Here is a 17,781-nt window from a genome sequence, read left to right on the forward strand (position 1 = left end):
CTACTATTTATGCTGGCAAACCTTACACTGACCTCATTTCTGAGCCTAACGGGCCATCAGAGTTCTACACTGCCAAAACAGAGGCCTGGTAAGGATGATACCTGTCTGAATTTCCAGCATGGGACACAGTGTTTGCTCTACATGCCACAAAAAGTGCGTTATGGGGTTCCCTTCACTTCTGAAGCAGCCAGCACCCCAAGGTTGCTGAAAGGGAGCAGATCCTTTATTTAGAGAAGCACAGTGACAGTTCCTGTATGAGAAACACTAGGGAAGATTTTTCATTTTTAAAAAAATCCAAACCAAACTCAAAACCAGTTTGTGCCCTTCACTCAGCCTGCAAACTCATGCAGAAGCCCAGGCACAGTCTGGCATTTACAGAGCCAATTCTGGGGTCTACTATTAGACATGAGAACTTCATTCCTGACCACAAGCATACTAAATTCCTATTAACAGGATTAGCCTTAAATTCTTCTAAAGAAACAACCTTTTCCTCCATGTAATGTCTTCATAGAAGGTAGAGACAACTCTAGTTTATACTCTACAGTTGCTTCCTTGCTAGAGATGGACTCACAGTAAAACTAAACTGAGCAATGAAGCTGAAAATACAAACAGGGAATACCTGCAAAGGTATTTATAACATCCTTCTTCTTATGCTCCTACCACACTCTTTGGATAATGTACACTGATTCAAGGCATATATGCGATATCTAGGGTATATTCCCATAGTATTCCCTTCTCCCATAGAGAAGGCTTAAAAACTCCAAGTCACTTTATTAGTAATGCAATTATTTCAAAAGCTAATTGATTTAGAGATTAGTCTGCAGAGCTTGGAGTTACCTAAGTAGGTGACAAAATAGAAAGGGAAAATTTGCATGCACAAACATTTATCTTTTTTTGCTGTTGACATTTCAGACAGCTCCAGGAATGAAATACTTTTCAGAATTCCACAAATTACCAAATGAGATTAGCAAGTAATTAACCTGAGAGAAAGACAAACATGACACAATCACTACATTTGTCAGAGGAATCTGACAAACCAACTTTCAGGCATTTAGGCTGAGGTTTGTACATACTTGCAGCTTCCTTTTCTTCCTCGAGAGACTTCCTGTCCAGTCACTGATGCGTCGCATTCGGCTTTTTAATGTATCCTTCTTGGATGCATCCTCACCAAGGGGCTTGGACTTCCTGCATGGGAGTGTGTAAGAGGAGTAATGTGCAGGACTTCCCTGCTCTACTCTGGAGGGAACATCAATGTCTGAGGCAAATGAGACACGGTTGCTTAGGCTACCATGAGCATCAATATACTCATCAGACAGCCTGATCCTAGGTGGAGGGGTGCTTTCCAAATTTGTATCCTTATAGAGATCCCGGAGTGAGGAAAGAGATGAACTTTGGTTGAAGGACTTCTTGTTGTCACTTGCTGGGAAACTGGCATGAATACTTGTATCTGGAGTGCTCCTGGTCAAATATGGACCATCCAACTCATTGATATCTCCAGCGTTTCCCCAGAGAGAGTCATACCATGAAGACTCAGAGCTGAGGGAGCTTCCTTTACTAGATCGAAGCCTTGAATCAGTAGGGGACAGACGATGGCTCGAAGAACAGTCTGTGCTGGAGTTCCTCCTGACATCGAGCAGGTTATTTGGCTTAGATTCCAAGGCAGGTGAATACCTCAGCAACTGGACTGGTCCACTGGACTCCTCAGTTGGTACCTTGCTGTTGCTGCTGTTGTGGAACTCAACTCTCAAGCAACCATCCAGCTTCCCTAGTGTTTTAATCAGAACTTTTGGACTCTTCCTGTTATCTGACGGGGAGGTTGATGCAAGACTCTCATTCTTTCCATAGCAATTGAGAATGTGTCCATTGCATTCTCGAGATGCAGCATGATTACTTCCAGCTTGAAGGCCAATATAGTGGAAACCGTTCTCAGGCAAAAACACTGTGTTATTTCCTTGGCAGTAGTCCCCTGAGGTGTTTGTCCTGTGTTTGGCATGGGCATTGCTTTTAGAGACCTTCACCACAGTGTCACCGAGTCTAGATGAATACGGCTGAGTACTCTTAAAGTGCGAAAGGCAGCTTCTGGCAAGAGACCTTGATTTGTAGTTTGAGCCACTACTGGTGTGTCCCCATCCATGCATAGAGCAAGACTTTTCATCTTTAGCATGAATGCTGCGAATTTTCAGAGAGCAAGGCTTCTGCTTGGCACCAGCTGTAGCAGCAGCATGATTTTTTGATCCCTGAAGACTATATTGGCTTTCTGAATTCCCCATTTTCCACTAAATTAAGAAGAGTTTCATTAGAAACAATGGCTAGAAGACAAAGAGAAAAGAAACAAACCATTTTTACTCTCTACACAGGAAAATGCCTTTTAAAAAATGATATGAAACAATTGTTTCCAAAAAGCCATTAAAAAGCCATTTACAACATCAAATTCATAACTGAACTTATTTTAGGAGCAGGCTAAGAAAGCCTATTCTCTATATGGTTCATTACCCTTCTGTTACAAAACTGGAACCTAGCTCCATTGAAATCATGTCAACACCTTTCTCCACCCACACCCTTGGCAACATCCTTTTCTTATAACCTACAAAATCTCTGGCTCCCAAGAACAATGGCATAATGAAAGGGAGACAGCAAGATAATAATAACTTAGATGTAAAATGAACTGTACTTTGAAAGAATCCTTTCTGCCAGGAGACAAGCCCACTGCAGTTTCAGCTTGACTGGTTTCTGTGCAACCAAGGGTTGCCACAATGAACTGTTCAGCAAACCCCAAACTTTGTGTTTAAAGGGAGTCAATCCAGGAGAAAGAGAAAACAACAACACAATCACCAACCCCCCCCAAAAACAAATAAACAAACAAACAAACAAACAAACAGGCCCAAAAATCCCCTAGTGAAAAGCCTCATCTTCCACTGCAGCACAAAACTGCATTATGTTCATTCAGCATGGCACATTTCAATAATTCACTTAGTAAAATGCTCCTTGGCTTTTTACTGAAATCACAGTGAACAGCACACACCGGAGCAGTAGAATTGCCCCAGAGAGATAACTGAAGACTTTGGACCTCCATAAAGTGTACCCCAAAGTAAAAAACACATCAATTTATTCTTTCTGTTACTTGGAGTGAAACTCCAGTGCTTGCAGTTTTCAGAAGCAACATCAAATGTTTTTTCCATCAGCACTATGCTTCTTTGTACATCAGATTTCAGACTATCACTCTCAGGAGATTCCACTGCAGAATCATTACAATTTTGTCAAAATAAGCCACTGTGAAAGTAGAATCTTATCTTCTACAGTTGGTTTATATTTTAACATCCCTACTTTTAATCTTTAGCACTTGTAGATTAATTAAAAAGCACAGAACAAAATGAAGAGAAAACCTGTAGGATCACTCTTAAACACGGGCACAGTTCGCAGTTATCATGCTCTGCATTGTCTTTGCGGCCAGCAGCTACACTTGCCAAAACCAGGATCGACTTGCACCCAGCCTTCCTAGAAAACACCAAAAAGACAAAATAGAGCTCTTAGTCAAATAGAACATAGACTCTACTCCAGCTGTAAAAAAAAATTAATAACAAAAAAAAATTAGAAGTTACAAATAGAGACAAGAGGTCTGTTTAAGGGGATTCCTAGACTTTAGACATATGTTTTTATCAAAATATTTCAACAACTGACATTGTCTGGGTAAGTGGTTTTTTTTATAATTTTCTCTCACTGACAAGTTAGGGCCAACTTTGAGCACTCTCCAATTTGCTTTTTGGAAGACCAGTTATGGATGGCAGGGTTGTGCAGTGATCCATTACGATGTGGACCAAACCAATCACAGCAATGTCCTGCAGCATCTGTTTATCTTTCCCCATGCCTGGATTCCAACTGCAATCCTTGCTGTGAAAGGCCATCATGCAGTTCACTCCACCGACCACCCAGCAACATCCCTCTTTAGGTTTCTTCTGATTTTAAGACAATATGCCAGTAAACCAAGAAAAAGGCAGCACTAGGCACTGCACCCACTCAAAGGTACCAATACCCAAGCTCTTTCTGAACATGTATGAACTCTTCACTTGGCACATAAAGGTTGCAACTCAAAACAAAAGGACAAAAGCTGAATCTGGCAAAATACACCAGAACTTTAGTAACTGAGATGCTCAGTAGAAGAAGCTGTAAAAGATCTTTGGCTCCGTTTTAGAACAACCATTTTAACTAGAAACCATTTTGAATACACTATTCCCAAAAATATTTTTTCTGCATAACTTCATTGGCTACGGTGTACATTTTTCAATTAAATAACTACCAGATTTGAACATGCAGAGTTTTGCTCTTTTTGAATAATTTTGTGGTAATTGACTTTATAAGAAACTTAAAGATATTTAAAGGTAACTGGCACCCTAGGCATTTTGCTCATCTTACCAAAAACAAAGCTAAATGTTGCAAACTAGAACTAAAAACTCTCTCTACAGAAAACCTAGAAAAAGGTCAGCAAATAGATTATGTAGAAAAGATTTATCTTTTTGGATCACCCTAGAGATGCTACAAATCTATAAACACGAATTTGTGGTTGTTACAGAATCCCAGAATCCTAGGGGTTGGAAGGGACCTTGAAAGATCATCTAGTCCACCCCCCCTGCCAGAGCAGGGTCACCTAGCGTTATTACCAAGATATTTGATAAAACATACAAGCCAGAGAAATTTCATCTTACACTCCATAGAAGAAAAACAAAACACAAACATCTGTTTATCTTGCTTTTTCTCTCTAACAATTTGGAAGTTCCTACTTAGAACATCTTTCCCTTGCAGGTTTGATCTGCCTGTGCTGTTAAGAGTACTGATTGATGTAAACAGTTTTAAAAACATCATATGCAACATGCATTGAACAAAAGACATTTGAGTGAAGGTAAACAGAAGACAACACACAAACTTCCTAAACTCCAATCTGCTGAACAAATTTCAAAACCCCAGCAAAACTGTCTGCCTCAATCCAGGAGAAGCAGACCACAAACAAGCAACGAGTTTACATTCAGAATTCTTCATCTGGGAGCAGAAATTACATTCAAGAAGGGGGCTTTGAAGGGTTTATATCTATTCATAAGGGAACACTGAGCCAAATTTGTCTAAAGAAACAGGCAAAAAGACCATCTGGTCTCCATAGCGATTGTGCAATAGTTAGGTAATCCTTTTAACAGAACGGGTAGTAAGCAAGCTGCTGTCATGAACCTCAGAAGACAGACATCCAATTCGTCAAGGCTCGAGCTGCTGCTACAGCTCCATTGTATGCATCTGATCCAATACACAGGTCACATAATGGGTGAACAAATAAATTTTTCTTGGGGTACAATGTCTACAAAACAGTGTCTCAGTCTGTGCAGGAATCAGTCAGCAGTAAAACAAGACAGTCAATAAATCCCATAGAAATTGCCCCAAGGGATTTTTCTTGGCATCCTTGCTGTCCAGAAAGCTACGGTAGGCTAAACATTCACACACACTGAGATAACCAATTGAGGCATCTGCAAGGCTGCTCAAAGACCATCACCCTGAAAATCAGCTGTGATGCCTTTCTCTTCCCCCTCTCTTGTGTGGAGCAATTTTCATTCTGCTAATTACAATAGGGAGGTGGAGAGAGCAGAACTAGCCAGCTTGCGCCCAAAGGCAGAGTGACACCAAGGCAGGGAGCAGTCATGGACAAGGTCTGCCTGCACTCACTCCAAATACTCACACATGTGACATTATTTGTACTATGGAAGCACTGGAAATTGCAGTACTGGGGGCCAAATTCAGCTTCCCCTGTATTTCTCATGGCAGCCTACCACTGCAGAAGACAACATGACTTTTCCTCTTATTCTGCAGGGTAATAAATATTTCTTGTGAACAAAACCTGTTTCTATGAATATTTTCCAAAATTCTAATCAGTATATTTAGAAAGCAGCTCACTGAGCCTAAAGATTACTATTAAGAATTTATTTGCTTTCAATTATAGCCATATTCCCTAAAAAAATAAGTTTTAAATCTTCACCTGGGTTCCTCTTGACACATTCAAAAAACCCAGCTATGCAAACATACTAATCCAGGAACCCCACCATACCCACCACACCCAATAATTAGCAGAAACCATAAGCCCAGAGCTAAAAAACTATTTCCCCACCTTTAGGCTTCTCCACATAAAGCTCCTCTGGACTATTTTGGCTCCAAAAAACAAACACAGAAGTTCAGGAGCCGTTCCGGAGAAGAGTCTGCCACCTATGTAACCTCATTAATACCACTACAGTTAGGCTGCTTTATAATTGCCAGATTATATGCTTTTCTTAAGATTAAGGTGAGTGCACATGGGGAGAATGCTTTTCTTAAGATTAAGGTGAGTGCACATACATCAGTGCTCTGCAATTGCATGGGTGCTTTCCTCCCCAGTCTTAATCTCTCAAAATCAAGGTTTACAAAGCTTGATTCATTAACCATATTGCAAGCAAAACTGAACCGTAACAATAAATCCCAGTATTAGATTTGCTTAAGAGATACAACAAGGAATTATTATATTATGAATCAGTGGGATATTTGAGTCAAGGGAGACAGGCTTCTGTGCTGGTCTCATCTTCTATATACACCAAACATGCTCTTGCTACTGCCAGCCATCTGCTTCCAGTACAGTCACACTAACCAGGCTGAGAACCTGAAAAACTACAGGACAGAAAATGCCAAGCTCCAGCCTGACGGGCGGCACGCACAGAGCCATAACTGAATACTCCCCAGCCACAGTAAGCATCAGACAGTGGCCATACACCAGTTACAAAAAGGCAAGAGGTAGCGGTTGCATCTTCCTAGGGAAGTTCAGCCATTTTCCCTTACTGAGGTGAACAATCTCTCCACTCAGGATGTCATAAGAGCTCAGCTAAGCTTTAGAGTGGATCAAGAACTTACCCTCATGAGACATGAACACATGTGCCAAAGCTGTCTCTCTGATGTGTTTTGTTGCCTTACTTCCTCTGGATGGCTGGTAACAATGAACTTTTACCAATAGATGTATGGTAAGTGATCTACAAAACATTTAATCCCTTCTGAAGATTCCCCCAAAATCTACTGATGAGGTGCAGAGAAGCTAATTCTTGCTTCATTAAACATGGCACCAGTGCAAAAATGGCAAAAACAAGACAACAGGAAAACAATATGAGTTGGTCCAGATAAGGATAACATCATCCCATAAAATTAACATCTGAGAGAGGACTCATTAAAAAATGTGAGGACTCACTAAAAAATACTGGAATTCACAAGAGTCTTCTGAGTTACCAGGAACAACTACTCTTTATATGCAGCAGAAGGGATTAAATTTAAAACCTCCTGTCTTTAACAAGAAAAAAGCTTTTAAAAGAAGCAATATCTGTATAAAAGATAAGAGCTAGAGCTAGCTGACTCAACCACAAAAAATAAAGAGACTGCATCTTCTCATTTATTTACAACAACAAACCAAGACACAATTTGAACTTCTTAAGAAGGCCTTTCTTGAGAAAAAGACAAAAAAATATTCAAGAAATAAGCTGAGTATTTTATTCTTACTTGTAGCTTAATCAGCAAACATGTGTCACAACCTCTTCAGACTTTTTTCATTAACAGGAATATTGTTATTGCATTAGGGCAGTATCTTTTGAGAAGGAACAAGTCCAGTTCTCTAGTACCTGCCAATGGGCACAGTTCCTCAGAGTCATCCACACAGGTACAAACACTTGCCAAAGAAAGGCAGAATCATGGAATTGTTTTGGTTGGAAAAGACATTCAAGATCATCAAGTCCAAGAGTTAACCTAGTACTGCCAAGTCCACCCCTAAACCATGTCCTTAAGCACCACATCTACACGTCTTTTAAATACCTCCAGGGATGGTGACTCCACCATCTGTTCCAATACTTGATAAAGCTTTTGGTGAGGAAATTTTTCCTGATAGCCAATATAAGCCTCCTCTAGCACAACTTGATGCCATTTCCTCTCATCCAATTGCTTGTTACTCGGGAGACGAGCCACCCACCTCACTAGAACCTCCTTTCAGGCCTCCTTTTCTCCAGACTAAACAGCTTAGTTCCTCAGTCATTCCTCATAAGATTTGTGCTTTAGACCCTTCACCAGCTTTGTTGCCCTTCTTTGGACATGCAAGAGCTTAATCTCATTTTGCAGTGATTTATACAGTTATACAAAGGGCCTTTATATGCAAAGGACAGAGTATATATATCCCACCAACTACTCTTCAGTGATGAAGCAAGAGTCATGTATGCTTTCTGCTGTGTTTGAAAACCAAATTTCCACAAGACCAGATGAGGACTCCCAGCTGCAGAACAGGACTGCAGTGGCCACCTCCATGTTGCACATGGTGGAGTGGGAAGATGAACAGGGGAATGGGAGGAAGAGGAGAAAAGGCAGCACCACGGTCTTTATGCAGGCGGCTGCTCTGAGTGTGTGGTTCCTAAATGCACTGGAGCAGACTGTCATCAGGGTTAGTGAAGCTGGGATAATGGAAAATCTGAAAGTATTTCAGAGCAATAAAAACAAAACAAAACAACCCAAAACAAAACCACAGAAAGCCATCATATGAAATGGCAAACTTGTTTTCTGTTAATGGCAGATCTAGTTGGAAATGTTGCAAACTTTGATGTACAGCAACTATGGCCGTGGGTTTTTACATCAGGAAACACTTTTTATTTTGTTGACCAAGTGATTCCTGTATTTTCTTTCAAACTACTTTTACATTGTTTACCAGTTAATGATTAAAACATCATCTATTTTAAACAGCTTATAAAGTCTTAGAATTGTATATAACTATATTTCAGATATTAATGTCTTTGTATGTTTGGTAAAGAATCAATGTGCTTGGTGAATTCTTAAAAGGATACAGAATTATAGGCTTGAAGTTTTAATTAACTTTTAATCTACTTTGGTTTGTAATATGAAAGGAATACAAAATTCTAGAATGTGAACCTGCCCTCACCTTCCTGCATGGCAGCACATAGATGGATACATGAAATTAATGAGGGAGGAAGGTTATCACAACACTGTAGCTGGACTAAATGTGGAGTTTCTTACTGGAAACAATTTGCTGTATTTTTTAGAACTATGCACTTTGGTCATATGCTTCCACAAATCAAAAGCAGATTTCTTATTCCTGCAATCTCAATCACATTCCTATTACAAAAATATATCATAATAATTATACCATGGTATTCTTGGCAGGATATTTTGCATTATATACCACTGTATTCAAAGAATGAATACCCAAAACACCACAAGTATGTCTTTCTTTTTCTTTTCTTTTCTTTTTTTTTTTTTTTTTTTTTACAAAAATTAAGTATTTTGCCTTAAAAATCCAACTTAAAGCCAGAATTCCTCACTCATTCATTAGTCTCTTATAGAGTTACAGCCTCTTGTACTAGGAGCTGTTTTGTTGTTCACAGATCAAATTAAAACAAATTGGGTTTCTCATCAAGCATATGAAGTCATTATGACCCCAGACACTCTCTTTCATGCTGTGAATCATACCTACATTGCATATAGACTTCTAATTTCACAGTTTAAGCAAGAACAGATAATCATCTTTCCCGGTTCCTTCTCTTAAAGTGACATTAATTCCAACAGGTCTACATGGCATCACAGATACATTGCATTAGAACTATACATCCTGTACCTGGGACATGATTCCTTCTTTACTCAACTCATCCTTTTGTGCTCAAGACATTGGCAGCTTAACTAAATTATGCTTTATAGCTTTCAAGTTAGTGCACTATGGAAGGCTGAGTCAAGCCTGAAGATCCTTATATTACACCAGTGCTGATACAATCAAAATCTCAAGGGACTTACTTTTCTTAGGCAGGAAAAATAAATTTCACCATTTGTAAATGCTATTGAATTTATACACAATGGCTAAAGTGCACATCCATTTAAATAAAAGCCATTAAGCTTGTTAAAAAAAAAACAAAACAAAACAAAAAAAAACAAAAAAAAAACAAAAAAAAAACAAAAAAAAAACAAAAAAAAAACAAAAAAAAAACAAAAAAAAAACAAAAAAAAACAGGAATACCAGCTCACATCTTGGCTTAATACAGTAGCTGCAGTAGTTAAAGAGTCAATATGTCAAAGAGTTTATTTCCTGCCTTTGGAGGAGAAATACACTTAGTGATCTGAAAGGTCTTTTCTTCTCCACCTACTCTGGTTGTAAACATACTGGCAGGTCCTGATGCAGATTAACACTGTTTTCAAGGGATTTCAAGGCCTGGGGCCTTGAATAGGTAGGATGGTGCTCTTGAAAGGAGACAAGATATTCCAAGCAGCAGAGCCTCGCTGCCTGTCCCAAGCTGCGGGGTAACAACACGTCAGAGAATGAGCTCAGGTCCAACCAGGGCTTAGATAAACTCCTGAAGAGGTCCCTACCTCAGTCCTCCTTACTCATGATAACAATGGGAGGTGAGACTGAATCTTTCAAATCAAACTGGGATGTCCAAATCCCAATCAGGAACATCTTCTGCTCTCTAGTCTGCTTCAGTAGCAACCAGCTCATGCTATCAAATATAACCATAGTAAGCAGGCAATTGTAGGTGACAAAATACCAGCTTTGGAGAGGGCAGAAGAACAGTTATATTTTTATAGGGCACAGTTTGCTGCAACATACCTTGAGCAGTCCTGTAGACCCTACTAAAAGGTAAAACAAAAAGCAGCAAGGAGGAGCAATTCCAGGCATGAACATTAATCTATTACTGCCCCCAAAGACCCTTTTTGGTGTGACATCTTCTAAGTCTATTGGACTAACTCTTAACCTTTAGCACCAGAGAGAAACCTCCAGCAATAACTAGCAGGTCCGCATGCGTAAGGCTGAGGGACGGGGCTGGGATGGCTGCAGGACACCCTGCCTGCCACCTACTACACACCTTGCTCCACAGGTGGGAAAGGGAAAACGTGCTGCATTTGGCACAGTCTTTTTGAGTTCTCAGTTTACACATTCATAAACACCTGAGGGTGTTGATTCCAAAGTAAATGCTTTCCTACCTTCAGCCCTGGGACTTCCTGAAGAGGATAGAAGATCAGGGAGTTTGACACGAGAAGTAAACATGAGAGACAGTCTCTTGGAAAATTAAAAGCAGATCTTGATTTTTGCATGCCAAGTGCCCTACAGCAGTAACACAGTTTAGGGCTTCCTTTCCTGTACCCCTGCAGTACAAGCATGTTACTCACACATTAAAAGAATAAAAAAAGTACACCAAGGATTAGGTTTCCCCACTAAACGCTTGCTTTGTAGTTTCACAGCTACTGAGCACCCTATTCATAGAGTCCTCTCTTCCATGATATGTAGATACCCTTTCCTGTAGGAGGTGAACAGATAAAAAGAATTTCCATCCCTTGCCTCTAACTAGCAATCTACTATAAAGTGTATAATGCTATCAAACAATCCACCCTAAGGGGAAAGAAATACATGATTTCCAGAATGAAGTATGAAGTCACCAGTGTATAAAATTAACTCTGTGACCACATCAGCAACAAGCATAAACAAAGTAGCAAACTTCAGTTGCATTGCAAAAGCAATGAATCACTCCTCTTCAAAAAAAAAAAAAAAAAAAAAAAAAAAAAAAAAAAAAGGAAAGTAATTGATCTTTGTTGGGGGAGCTGAGCTGCAAATGCCCTGTTCCCATTCGCAGCTTGAACAGGTTTTGATGTAAGCTTTGGGAGCTTCTCCTCCACCACTGCAACATGAAGGGCAGTGACACTGACTCACAGAAACCCAGACCCTATGACTATGTGCCCCAGTTCACCCCACCACACTGGGTGCCATCCAGTCTGGGCTGGAGGGTACATAAGAGGTAAGTGCATCAGCCTGTCCTTAATGTCTCTGCCACTTCAGTTTTCAGGGGGGGCAAAAACACTGCAGAAACCTCAGAAACCACCACTGTGTGGAAAAGGAAAAGACTTCTCCATTTTGGGGCCATTTCCCTCTTTTTTATTTTTGTTTTCAGTACAGCTATTTATAAAAAAAATTAAATCTACATAGTATTAAAAATCTGTGTAGAAAGATCAAAATGTGTGGGAAGTATCTCTGCCAGATGAAGAAGCTCTGGTTTTCCATACCATCCCTGTTCAGTGATAGTAGTAGTTTTGGCTGAAATGTTTCCCTCTAACACTTCACAAGCGTGTAACCCTTGCTTGGGTACACCGTCTATTTATCACAATTTACTGAAGTATTAGGGAGACTAGACTGAATAATAGAAAAAATAAGATTCAGAGGGATTATTACTCGTATTGTATTAATCATACTATTAATCATATTGTATCACAGAGTAATCAATCGAACTCTAATGTCGCAGAAACTGTAGCACTCTCAAGCATACTTTCTTATACTTCAACTTTAAAAAAGAATCCAGCCCTATTGTAGCAGAGATGTAAAATGATCCTAGTGGTGGTTTATTTAGCAATTCAGGCAATTAATTTTGACAGATGACCACAAAGAACTGTTTTCTGGAGGAAAACCATTCATCTTGTGTGCAGCTGGCAATAGCAGAGGCAGCACGGGGGGCTGCAAGTCCTCGCACTGCAGCAGCCCGCGCCAGCCTCAGCTTTCAAAGGCTTCCCAAGTCTTTTCCTACTTTTCCTTCCGTAAGTCTTTCCCTGCTTTTCCTTCAGTTCATCAGGTCTGGCCAGCGGCCAGCAAGCGGTGGACCACGGTTCCCGGGCAGCTCCCTCCCCAGCTAAAGCCCCCCTCTCCACTCCCCCTTACCTTCCCCAAGGAGCCGGCTTCAGCCTCCCGGCCGTCCCAGCTCTGCGGCAGGGACAGGGACACGCAGACACAGGGACTCTCCCTGCCCCGGGCACGCCAGGAAACTGTGCCTAACACTTCAAAACGCTCAGCCGTTAGGAACTAAAAACAGACCCTGCGCGAGCCTGGATGTATTTTTGTCTGCAGGCTACACACCCTCCTCCGTTTCCATTTTTTCCATTGGTGGAACAGCATGATGCAGACTTAACCAGAGGGTGGTTTTCCATGGGCCGCCTGAACCGATTATGCGGGCCGGCCTGCCACGATGCCGGGCAGCCACAGGGGAATACGCCGTGACTGGACTCTTGTCTGACCCCGCATTCCTCAGCCATCAGGCTGCTTCCACAGGAAAGCTGCTGGGAAGGCTGCTGAACGGAGGGGGGACTGCTTGCCTGAAGGTAGCTCCAGGGTCTCTTTTTTCTTTCTTTTTTTTTTTTTTTTAAGAATAAAACCAACTAACATTTGAAGCTAACATTTGACAAAACCTATGAGGGCTTATTGTAAGGCATCAACTGGTAGTAAAAAAAGACGTTTAGCAATTCCGCACAACAGCATCACACAGAAAACCACAAACTCTGGTGCTCTCTTCCTTGCTCCTTCTTTACTCATACCTTTTATATTATCCTGTTGTTTTCTAATAACTGATTAAACAGGTCTTGTAAGATGCAAAGGGCATCATCTCCCAGTTTCAATAGAGAGAGCTAGGCTGTTAAATCTGTCATTAGGCACATGAAAAGTTGTTTAATTATCAGAAAAGCTCAACACTTCATTAATTGCAGCAACAGTTGGTGAACAAACTCAGCCAAAAAACAAGGCATTTAATCAAATATTCTAATAAAATTTCAGGGTCAGGATCAAGTGCCAAGCATGAAAATACAGCCAAGTTACTGTGAAGCTGACATATTCAATTGAAAAGAAATACGTGAACACTACAATAGAAATCATTAGTAACCCACAAAAGCCCCAAATCAATATTTACATCCACAAACATGAAATTATTATTTGCCTAGTAACACAGGAATTGCCACCTAAAACCAGACTTCTGCATCACTGTGTTCACTGTTCTGTCCCACTACATAGGAAACCCCAAAACCTGTCAGCTTTGGAAGAATTTGGAACAAAATCTGATTTAACCTCCAAAACCCAGTTATAGTTAAATCCTCCACTGGAAAATGATGACTTGGATCTCTTCTCAAATTTCACGGGTTACACAATATCAGCACCAAACATGCTCTCCTCAGAATGGCAAAGGTATAATCCTTCTTTTAATTCTGCTGACCTCAACTAAGTTTTCTATAAGTGAGTTCCATAGGTCAGTTTTTGTAAAATGTAATAGAGCAGTACATGACAGAAATCTGTACTCCCAACTCAATGCCTGAATATGTCTGCTTGTCCTGGTGACAACTTTGCTCTCTGTGAAATGCATTCTAGAGAATGCTTTAAAGCCAAGAACTTATTTTTATAGATGAAGAAATATGAATTATCAAAATGTAAGAGACAGCTATTTTAACTCATGTTTTACACTTCTTTTACACTACAAAAATGTCTGGACTTTGCTTTCAAAGTGCTAGAGATCCTACCATCATCACTGTTGTGTTTTCTAAGCAATGGAAATCCAAGAAGAAAAACAGAGAAAATGCAGCTGTCCCCAGCATTCATGCTGAGATTACAATTTCACTGAAGTCAGTCCTCTGCACAAGAAAGGCTACCATTCAACCAGTGGTGAAAAGAAGTCTTACACCTCAGGAAATTCCTCCAGAAGACATCAATTCCATTTTTGAAAACTTCTCACCTTTCTGCAAACTAGTGCTCACCTACTTGGCTTCCTGGTCTCATTTCCTAACATTTATCAGTTGGAGGAGGACATTAGTAATTGAGGAAATGCATTACTTAATTCTGATTCAAAGGAGTTTGGGAAAAGACTGAACAGGAGCCTACGTGTTACCATGTTCCTTCTCTCCAGAGTTCACAGACATCAACGGGCCATTTCACTTAGTGAACGACAGCATCAACACAAGTAAAACAGCTCTGGCTACATGTCAGAATAGATGAAGATTTGTGCAGATGAGCAGAATTTCATACCTGCAGCTACCAGAGACCTAGAGAGCCCTAAATGGCTACCACCTTCCTGTTAGAGTCCCCCATTTTCTTTGTGAAATGGTGTAATAGAGGAGACAAAAGTCCCCATCCCCATCTCCCTTTGGAGCCAGCATGCCCTTGCCCAGCTCAGCAAAGGAGAGGAGTAGCTGTTCAAGCACCACACTCACATAACTTGCTCCTCTCAAACGGGGTTTTCCAATGTTCAGGATAGGGAGAATCCCCTGACATTAAAGTCATACAATAAACCACACCTGTTGTTTAAATTTAGATGAATTTTTTTCCTTTTAGATGTTACACAGTTCTTTAGCACTGCTGTACACATGGACTTACTATTTGTGGTTATGATCTATTCTCAAGAGAGTTATAGAGAACAGTTGGGGAACCAAAGTGCCTCTGCTTACTGTCTTATTAATTTCAGTATAATTAAATTAAGAAAGATTAAGAATGATCATCTGATGGTAGGACACGTGACAGAGTAATTACTGAAAAATGGGAAATCAATTAGGATAGAGAAAGAGATGCACTACGCAGTAAACCCATCTTCTTAATTTAGATGACTGAGCATACTAGATGAGAGAAGCCTGGCCTGCAAGGATTGATCAGGACTCCTGCACTAGGTCTGGCTGGCATGGAGTTAATCTTCTTCATAGCAGCCCCTAAGGTACTGTGTTTTGGATTCGCGATCAAATCCAGTGTTGATAACACACCAGTGCTTTAGCTATTGCTGAACGGTGCTGGCACAGCATCAAGGCTTTATCCATTTCTCACCCTGCCTCACCAGCAAGCAGGCTAGGGTGGGCAAGAGGGGACACAGCTGGGACAGCTGACCCCAACCAACCAAAGTGATATCCCACATCACATAACATTGTGCTCAGCAATAAAAATGGGGGTGGGGGTAGTATTTTCCCAGGGTTGCCATTGCAACATCCAAGACAAATGAAGCCCTCATAAAAGTTAGTATCTGAGACCAGGGTGGCTCTCAGAATTGGTGGCAGCTACTGCTACAGAGAGCCTCATCCTGCATGGCCTCAGAGGCTCACAATTTTTTATTTTTTCTTCAGAACTAGTAGTAAAAGCTTCATTTTTACAAAACAAAGTGAAGAAGACTGATACACACAATCACAATGGGAACACATTCTCAATAGTATTTCCTACTTTCTATATCATTAGAGCAGAACTGATGCATCTTTTGACAAGCACCTTAATTCAGCAACACACTTTTCCAATACACAATTAGCAGTAACAAATTGTAGTTAATTAGGTAATGGCATCTTCTGAGCTGTAACTGTAAGTTCTTTTACTACAGCAGATAGGTGCAAAAATGTTCTCAGTTTAAGACTGTTTCTTCGCAGGAACAATAAAACTTGGACAACTGTCACAAAAATAAGAGTGAAAAGGTTTTTTTCATGCATTAGGTTAAAAAATGAGAACTGAAACCTTCATACATGCTGTTAAAAACAACGCATGTCTATTAAGCATGTAAAAATATTTGAGGATGGAGCAATTTGTCTCAAGAATATACTAGGAGATTCTACAACATAAATATTTATAAAGCACAGATGTTACTTCTCATTGCATTACTACCATAGCTTGTTCTATTAACTGATCCAACAGACCAGCTAATTGCTTGTGCAAGATTGACTATTTGTTATTACCCATTCAAGATAGAAGCGCAAACAGTTGTTGGGGGGTGGGGAAGATTTAAGGGGCTGTTTTCTAATCAAGCATATTATTTTTCATTATAGTTTCATTAGTTCATCACATAAGTTAGAAAAATCTGCAGTCAGAAACAACAGGCAGGACAAGTATGGCAACGTTTCTAAGGAAATTATGTCAAATCAGTGTTTACTTCAATACCATGCACGAAAAGGCATATAAAGGAGATCCTGTTGCATAATTAATTTTAACTAAAGTAGTTCTGCATATGCATGTGATTTTATAGGAAGTTTCAAGACAGGAATGTTTCCCCTGAAGCTTCAGATCCTAGTGTTATATGTGACCACCCTTCAAATTCTGCTTGACAATAACACTAATCCTTCTGTTTGTAGAAAAACATTTCAAAATGTAAAGTAAGGAATTAACACAAAAGAAAGAATATTAAAGAAGTCAAATAAGGGGGATGGGGGAGGAGGGCGACATTTTGGGGTTTTTTTAAGCCTTGATTGTGGTTTCTCATTACAGATGGCTGGTAAACATACTAAAAGTGGTAAATGGCAATATTAGGAACTTATTAGAATATCATTAAATTAACTAAAAGAAACAGAGTGGTATAAAGCTAGAAGAAGCCTGGCTAACATGTTGATTCTCTCCGCACACACCGCCTGACTGGAATGATGCACAGACCCTGTAAGGGGCTGCAAAGCTATTTGCCTGAAGCAGAGCAAGCAATAGGAACAAGTTCAACATCTGCCAGGGTGTCCAACTGCTCACAACCATTTTTCTGGTCAGACGGGGCATTGTTTAAGTTGACAGGTTCCTAATGGTCTGAATTATTTAGCAATTCTCAAAAGACTCTTTCTGCTCATTAGAGGGGAAAATGCAAACCACCACAGCCTGGGTTCCCTTGCTCCCCAAGAGCCGACCATGCTAATTGAGGAGAACATCACAATGTGTCCCATTTTAATCACATGAGATAAGTAGGCAAGAGTCTTCTATTATCCCCACCCTATAATGAAAGACAGAGGGCGTCAGCTTCCACAAGGATACACACCGCATTATAGGCTTTCAACATTTTTTTAAAACCTCACTTTAAACAAACAGGACATATGTTGATGATAAGCACTGCATCTACCAAACGAAGTAAACAAGTAAATTATACTAAAGAGAAATTTGAAACATGCTGTTCAAGCCTGAATGCTAAGTGAGCAGCAGTAAGCATCTCAACATATGGGAAGTTGTGGGGAGGGGGAGGCAAA

General features: G+C 40.2%; 1 protein-coding gene across 1 annotated transcript in view; it reads right to left on the bottom strand.

The window, feature by feature from the left end:
• TIAM2 (T-cell lymphoma invasion and metastasis 2) overlaps positions 1-3,489 on the bottom strand; it is an 89,833-nt gene extending 86,344 nt beyond the window's left edge. Inside the window, exons 1-2 of the mRNA XM_009997344.1 lie at positions 3,384-3,489; positions 1,074-2,276 (exon numbers count right to left, since the gene is read on the bottom strand). Of these exons, the coding sequence (XP_009995646.1) occupies positions 1,074-2,270 (1,197 nt within the window). The 5' untranslated portion in view covers positions 2,271-2,276; positions 3,384-3,489. The remainder of the gene's footprint in view (positions 1-1,073; positions 2,277-3,383) is intronic.
• Positions 3,490-17,781: the final 14,292 nt, after the last annotated feature.

The sequence above is a fragment of the Chaetura pelagica genome, unplaced genomic scaffold (genome assembly GCF_000747805.2).
Source record: "Chaetura pelagica isolate M959 unplaced genomic scaffold, ChaPel_1.0 scaffold315, whole genome shotgun sequence".
Taxonomy (NCBI): Eukaryota; Metazoa; Chordata; class Aves; order Apodiformes; family Apodidae; genus Chaetura; species Chaetura pelagica.